This window comes from Arvicola amphibius, chromosome 2 (genome assembly GCF_903992535.2).
Source record: "Arvicola amphibius chromosome 2, mArvAmp1.2, whole genome shotgun sequence".
In the NCBI taxonomy this organism is placed as follows: domain Eukaryota; kingdom Metazoa; phylum Chordata; class Mammalia; order Rodentia; family Cricetidae; genus Arvicola; species Arvicola amphibius.
The window spans coordinates 122,305,542-122,313,369 of record NC_052048.2 but is presented as its reverse complement, the minus strand read 5'-3'; the positions used below and the strand labels follow the sequence as shown (position 1 = coordinate 122,313,369).

The 7,828-nt window shown below is 46.9% G+C and overlaps 1 protein-coding gene across 1 annotated transcript; it reads right to left on the bottom strand.

Annotated features, from left to right (window-relative positions):
* Positions 1–1,581: 1,581 nt before the first annotated feature.
* On the bottom strand, positions 1,582–6,888 carry LOC119807802 (cytochrome P450 1B1). Its single transcript, XM_038319956.1, has 3 exons — positions 6,738–6,888; positions 5,333–6,376; positions 1,582–2,301 (listed from the first exon to the last, which is right to left on the bottom strand). The coding sequence occupies exons 2-3, from the start codon at positions 6,373–6,375 to the stop codon at positions 1,713–1,715; spliced, it is 1,632 nt and encodes a 543-aa protein (XP_038175884.1). The 5' UTR covers position 6,376; positions 6,738–6,888; the 3' UTR covers positions 1,582–1,712.
* Positions 6,889–7,828: the final 940 nt, after the last annotated feature.

Sequence of the window (7,828 nt, the reverse complement as noted above, 5' to 3'; positions counted from 1 at the left end):
TTAATTGCAGTGAAAACGGAAATGGGAACCCCCACCGGCCCTGGCCCTCCTTTCCCATTCCTCTAGCCCTTCCTGAAGGGTTTTCGACTTGTTTACATAATCCAAAACCTTAGATTTCTTTTTTCCCAGCTACCAAAAATTAACTGCTCATAGTGTACCATCCTAAATAAAAGGATTGATTTTAGCTATCTCTACCAGCTCACAATGCAATCACTAAACAGCCTCCAGACAAAACAAACAAAATCACAGACCTTAATACTCAATTTTAAAAACACTAACAATAATAATGATAATAACATTTAAAGAGAAACTACCCAGTTGTAATGAGTTCCCTATCATATGGTCTAATATAAAGAACATCTAGAAATTTCACGCCCCCTTTTTTTTCAGCATTTGTCCTCAGACAAAGGTTAGGTGTCTCACCTTCGAAGAAATAATGACCCTATTCCCTCTAGCTTCAACCGAAACGAAATAATCAAGGTGGACTTTAAGCTCATTTAAAGCTGAAGTATGTCAAGAGTTTGGAATTTTAACAAATTAATGGGGCCAATCCCCCAAAGAAGCATCTGTATTATAACAATTACCAGATAAGAACATATTTTGCTGATTTAGTTTTGAGATTTGTCCCTTGTCTGAACCTTGAATGAGAAAAAAAAAATCTTTCTGTTACTTGGTTTCCTGATGTCAAAGCAGATTGATTTAGTCAAGCTCATTCCCTGGACTTGGACAGATTCCAAGATTATACTTTTTGGTTTATAATATGACATAAGAAATATACTATTCAAATATTTTTCTGATCAAATTACATTCATATGATGTTTATGAATTACCACGTAACAAATTTATAGGCATTGAATACTGTCTGGTGACATTAGGGGGTTTTTTTTGTTGTTTGTTTTTATTTATGAGACTTACTACTGAGACCAGTTTCTTACAGTCCCATATTTGACAACTTAAGCCGGCCTGGCAAATCTTTTTTCTCCTCCCAAATGGAACAGTTCACCTTAGCAGCCAAATGGCATGCAACTTTAACTTGTAAAAAAAAATTTACCATCTAAACAATTTACCTTTAAATTAATTAATCTCTGAAACCTGCTACAGTTATTAAATTAACTAAGAATTTCTTTTTGAGTAACTGACTTTATGGTCCATCCTAAAGTGGCAGGAACATCTTCAGGCAAAAAGCGAACCTCAGCCAGGGCTACTACAAAGGAATTAAAGTATTTTCTTAAGTAAGTTGGTTCTTGGTGAAGAATTTCTGGTCTTCACAATTTTTCATTGAAATCACTTGTCTTTGAATCTTGAGTCTATCCTAGAGCTTTGTGTACTGTAGGTTCTGAAGGCATAAATTTCTGCCCATAGAGGTTCCATTTCAAATCCACCTACAAAGGCAGAATTACTGAAGTACTCTGTTAGGTAGTTGTACACATCTGTTGATATGTGTGCATATATTTAATTGCAAAAAAAGATCATTAGACCCCTTTGACTCAAAATTAGACTCTTTGACTCAAAAATACTTTCAGGAAGGGCAGCATGAGCCCATGAGGAGCCACGAATTAGTAAACATGCCCCACCCTCAGGCCACTTAGTCTCTGCTCACTTAGAGAAGTGAATACCAAAAGTGGAGCTGGAAAAAAAAAGAAAAAACCCTGTATTTCCCTCCCCAGGTAATGAGTCAGATGTTCTTGTAACATCTCTGCTACTCTGGCTTCTCACTGGCGAGCCTCCTCAGTTTGCAGCTTTTGAACAGCGCTATCAAGGAGCTCCATGGACTCTCTGAGAGACACGTGGATTTTAAATGACTTGGGCTTTATGGTCAGGCCGTAATTGAAACTCATGTTTGAGGGCTCGTTTTGGTTAGCCTTGAAGTCGCACTGATGAGCAAGGATGGAGATAAAGAGAAACAGCAGCATCTTAGAGAGCTCTTCGCCGATGCACCGCCGTTTGCCCACGGAAAAAATCATCACACTGTTGGCTAGTTCCTTGTTGATGAAGCCGTCCTCGTCCAGGAATCGAGCTGGATCAAAGTCCTCTGGGTTGAGCCACTTCGCTGGGTCATGATTCACAGACCACTGGTTAACAAAAACCACCGTGTTCTTGGGGATGTAGTAGCCTGAGACAAAGGTGTTGGCAGTGGTGGCGTGAGGAATGGTGACAGGCACAAAGCTGGTGAATCGCATCGATTCATAAAGAAAAGCCATGACGTAAGGCAGGTTGGGCTGGTCATCCATGCAGGGCAGACGATCCCTACCGACAACCTGGTCCAGCTCAGCCTGCACCCGGGCCTGCACATCAGGGTATCTGTTTGGATTTCAGTATGAGAGAGAGAGAGAGAGAGAGAGAGAGAGAGAGAGAGAGAGAGAGAGAGAGAGAGAGAGAGAGAGAGAGAGAGAGAGAGAGAACAAAGTTAGCTTAGTTTACCTTCCACCTACAGCACACCGCAAATCTACTCTAATTCCACAAACTAGGTCTGGGACTGAATTACAATTTCTGAAAGAAATTAAAAAAAAAAGGCTCATTTCTCTCACTCAATATTGCAAGTTAAACAACAACAATCTTATTTTTCTGTAATAAGCCTCTTATGGCCTAGGATTTATTTCCCATTGTGAGAAAATAAAACCCTTAAGTTTTATACAGTCTAAAGATGCACGATAGTGGCCAGACCTACTTATGTCCTGAGCACAGCGCCTAGGCCCACAGTATGTTTTGGGCACCAGGAAAATATCTGTGTCTCTTGTAACGCCTGTAGACCTAAACAAATCGACTTATGAGTAGAAGTCCTCATAACACACTTTTCACATATTCATTTTTATACTGATGTAGTCATAAGATATTGTTCAATGTGTTTATAGAGAAGTCTACACAGGCGAAAGGACCCCAGGCCCACAAAAGTGAAAATGCTGCCCTGAAAGCAGACTCTTTTCCTTCCCTTATATCTTCAGGCAATTCATTGTCCTTTTTCCCCATGAAAACGTGCAGTTTATTTAATAGTTAAAGGCACTAAGGCATATAAAATTAAATTGAAAATTTCACAGGTAGCTGTTTCTTTTTTAATTTTAATTAATTTTTTTACTTTATTTATTTTTTATTAAGATATATTTTTTTCTCTGTCCCCCATTCTTCCTCCCCTCTCCCCACCATTCTTATGTTATGAAGCACTGTTGGTCTCCTGATAGATAAAGCTACATATTTCCTCAATTTAAAGAGCAGGGCCCGAGTTTTTCAGATGGGGGTACACGTTTTACTCCTGCACTGTTGTTGATAGAAAGTGGGGCAGTTCTTTTGGAAGACAAAATCTTAGTGCACAGTAAACTCTATATAAGGCAACAACCCCTCGGTCCTTCACTTTTAAACCCAATTGTTTATCCCTAGGAGCCTATTTTCAGAAAATAACTTATTGGTATAATGATATATAACCATAATAATACTTAAAAGTTAAAATGCAGTCAAAACCAACAATTAATCCTAAAGCTCAAAACTGATTTTACATATTTACAATATTAGTACAAAATATTATGTAGCCTTCAAAATCACTAAAATCCAGGCTGGAGAGATGCCTTGGTGGTTAAGGGCACCAGCTGATTTTGCAGACTTCCTGAGATAATTTCCAGCACCCACGTGACAACTAACTGGAGTTTGTAACTACAGTCCCAAGGGGTCCGCCCTCCTGGCCTCTTCAGGCAACAGGCATGTACTGGATAGTCAGACATACAGTCAGGCAAAACCTTCACATATATCAAAACAAATAAATACAAGTTTAAAAATCTTTTCTAAAGAAAAAAACCAATGCTAACGGCCGAGGAAGCTTAAATGGAAGGCTCGGAAGGAAGGAGTGGGGGTGGAAGAGAACAGCTGCAGCGACTGGAAAGGAGCGACTGTTTAAACACCGAGAGATGCTAAAATCAGAACTTCCCAAAGCTTCTCATGAAGGGCCAAATGGTAAGCATTTTGACCGCATGGACCAAACCCTCCTACCAACAGCTACTAGTCCACCCTGTATTGTGAATGCAGACACTATGTAGGAGTGGATCAACCGGCTGCGTCAGTGAAATTTACACTCTAAACAGGCATTGTAATTTGCCCACTGATTATATTGCCTCTTCACGAAAAAGAAAAAATAATGTCATCTTTAACTGGCAACGACCCCAAAATTATTTTTATTTCTTTGGAACACATGAAAAGCTGTTTATACAGCTCAATACAGATCCCCCCTCCCCCCGCGCGCGCACAAAGGGTACACACTCATTTTGGAATGTGAAAGACCTGGCTACCAAACTCCAAGAAGGCCTTTTTCCTGATCTTGGGTTGAATTCCCTTTATTCTGTTTCGGCCTCCCTTGCCCCCCTGGTAGCCATATTTCCAATGTATGTTTTCACGATTTGACTTTACTACTAAAAAGTTGCTTTAAATATACTAAAAATGTGATGTAGAACATCTAAAGAAATACGAATTGTGTAAATCCCAACAGGAAAGGAACTCTGCCGGCTAAACTCGGAGGGGCGCGAATATTCAGTATCCCTTAAGTGCTAAGAAACGCAGTAGGGCTTCCAGATAAAACACAGGCTAAATCAGAATTTCAGGTAAACAATAGGTGATCTTCAAATTCTCACAAAGGATTCATTTGCTTAGACCACCTGACAGCGTGGGGGGAGGCTTCTTAATCGTTGCAGGCAGCCTTACAGGGCTGTTGAGGTCTGTGTCCTGGCCCAGAGACTAGGATGGCCCCGGTGCCTGAGACTCCTCTCTAGATGCTGTCGCAGTCACAGAAGTGCCTGCTCCGACTTTATTTGCTTCCGCCTTCGGGTAAACCTTATTCTCAGGTTGTCCTCTAAGGACCTGCCTCCGCTGGCTTCCTTTACGTGGTAACAAAACCCTGGCCGGTAGCTGGATGTTTAGACCGGGGCTGGACAGCCTCGGAAGTGCCAGCTGTACGCCGCCGTGTTTAGTTAACATTTTACTGAGCTTCCTTAACCTTGGAACTGGTCCAATTCTGTTTCTATTGAGCTCCAGAAGAATCAAGATTGATCTGCCGCAAATGACAAAAAGATCTTGTTTTTGCGGGCAAGGGCTCTTCATAAATTTGTTCCCAGTCACAAGAGGAGGGGGAAGGGACAGAGACAATGCCAAAGATGCTGGCAACGCTAGGTGGGGAAGGCATCGCAGTCGGCCCCGTTGGTAGGGGTTTATCTTCCCTGAGATCTCAGTTTTAAGGAATGGGGGTGGGGCAGGGTGAAACCTCAAACCCCGCGCCCAGCTAGTGACCTTTTAGCCACACGCCCTTTTTCAAAGGAGAAAAGCGCAAGGACTGACCCATCCCTCCTGGAGGCTTTACCTGGTGAAAAGGATGAGCAACCAGAGCAGAGCGGTGGAGAGGGTGTCCTGGCTGGCTCCGAAGATGTCTGTAATAGTGGCAGGCACGTTCTCCAAGTCCAGCCCAAAGGGACCGTCGCCAGGTCCCCCGGCCTCCTTCTTTTCTGCGGAGAGGATGAAGGCGTCCATCATGTCACGGGGAGCAGCTCCGGGTACCAGGCTTTCGCGGTGCTTGAAGAACTTATCCAGGACAAAGTTGGTGAAGTTGCGATTGAGCTGTTCGAACTCGCGGAAGGTGGTGCGCACCGGGTTAGGGAAGAGCTGCAGCCAGGGCATCACGTCCACCAGGCTGCCCGCGCCCACCGTGCGCCCGAACTCTTCGTTATGGCTGAGCAGCTCCAGGAACTCGGCATCGTCGTGGTTGTAGCGGCAGCCGAAGCACACGGCGCTCATGACATTGGCCACGGCCACGATGATCGGTTGTGTTGGATCCAGGACGGCACCGCCTGAGCAGCGTCGCACCAGCACTGCGACCAACTCTCGCGCCTCGCACAGCGCGTGGCCCTCAAGGAGGCGGCGGCTGCGCGGGTGGCGCGTGGAGAAGGCGCGCATCGTGCCATAGGCCGAGCGTCGCTGCGCCTTCCAGCGCTCGCAGTAGGGGCCGAACGCCAGGCTGCGGCCGCCAGACACCACGCTGAAAGAGGCAAAGGGCGGCCGGTCGGCGAAGATGCTGCTCTGCTGCACCAGAGCTTCGTGGATGGCATTCTGGCCATTCAGCACCACCACGGGACAGCTGCCCAGACGGATCTGGAAAACGTCACCATAGCGCCTCGCAAGGCGAGCGAAGTACAGGTGCGACGCACGGCCCACAGACGCCGCGTTTCCGATCAGTGGCCATGGGAAAGGACCCGGGGGCGAGGACCACGGTTTCCGTCGCCACTGTTGCAACAGCCACTGTCCCAAGTGCACGGCGGCCAGGACAGAGAGGAGTAGCAGAAGTGTGGTCTGCTGGGTAGACAGCGGGCTCAGCTGCTGCGGGTTGTCTGCTCTAAGGCTGGTGGCCATGCTGGGGACACAAAGGCAAAACGTGACACTCAGATGTGCAGATAAAAAAAAAAGAATGGGCCCCAGCATAAGCATGGGACTACAGAACCCTGTTGAATAGAGAGGAGGCAGTGCCTACCTCGGTCAAGGATGGCTTTCTGGACAAGATGCTTACGACTACCCTTCCATACCCAACCCAGCCTCCAGCAGAAACACGCTAGTTTCTGAATCCCTAGCTGCCTAACGGTTTCCGGAGTTCCGACACAAGGCCAGTGGCAGACACAGAGGCAGGTTTCTCTTAAAGTGCCTAACACCCCGGAGCCCTGACTTTCAAGAACTGGTCTAAAGAGGCCCCAGGAAGGTGGCTCCGCGGACAGACTGACCTGCGACGAAGCGTGGTTTTCCAGCGGTGCAGAGCAACCGGCTCTGGGAGAAGCCCTGAAGCTTCTGCCCACGGCAAGACTTCAACCTGAGAGTCCCCCGGGGACCTGGAGGCCCGCCCTAGACACCTGATGCCCGCTGCTTTAGCACCCACTCTTGGCTCAGTCAGAACCTAAACTTGGATTGGGTTGGAGGAAAGGAAGGAAAAAGTGTCTCAAGTTTGCCGAGCTCCACTGCACCTGGGGCTCTGCAAAGTCGGGGCTTTCTCACGGAGATGGACTTCGGTTGAGATGGGCGGGGGTTAGGAGTTGGTAAACTGGAATCAAATCCTAGGCTGAGGGAGACTTTCAAGCTGGCGTCGCAGAGGTATCTGCAACGCACCCCAGAGGTGACATGCGCCATCCCTCTACCCGGGGTTTTAAGGGCTGGGTAGAGAGGAAACGGGACCCTGAGGGGTGGGGCGTGAGGGGCGGGGCGCGCCGTGAAAGTCTGGGACTTGGACTCGGACTCTCAGGTCTCATGTCTACTCTCAGGGTGACCCAAGGATGGTTCAATGGGAAGTCCGCTCCGCGCGCTCAGACCGTTCTGAAAAAGTAGCTGGCAGTTTTGTTGGAAGCCTCCTTGAAAAGTTTTCCCGTGGCGATAAGGGCTTGTCATCAGTTATCCCCCAGTCAAGACCCCACGATTTCCCCAGAACCGAGCTTGGGACAGAATTTCCCACGCCTCTGCGCGCTTGAGCAGAGAGCACCCAAGAGCACGCCCTCCTTCTCCAGGTGACTCGAGCTTGGTGCCTTGCTCATGATCCTTAGGCACCAGGCCAGAAAAGGAAACTTGTCATTTTTTAGGTACCGGGGTAGCTTGGTTTGAGACGGTTTGTCTTGCTTTTATTTTTATCTTAAGGTCTTGCAAACCATTTGGCCCTACAGTCGTGGCCCTTTGTGTGCACAGATCTCTTTCCACCTCTGCTGGCGAAATCAGGAAACCCTGAAAGCGGCTGACCATCCTTCGGAGGCACACAAAGCACAGCAGGCCTGGAGGCTTCCCACTTTGAAAAGATAAGGGCCACGCCACCTGCTGGACGCGCTCTGGTCGC

Bases quoted from the DNA above. Each gene is read 5' to 3' on its own strand.
- LOC119807802 (XM_038319956.1), bottom strand. From the start codon at position 6,375: ATGGCCACCAGCCTTAGAGCAGACAACCCGCAGCAGCTGAGCCCGCTG. The intron at 2,302-5,332 runs GTAAAGCCTCCA...AAATCCAAACAG, and splicing joins TTGCTCATCCTTTTCACCAG to ATACCCTGATGTGCAGGCCC.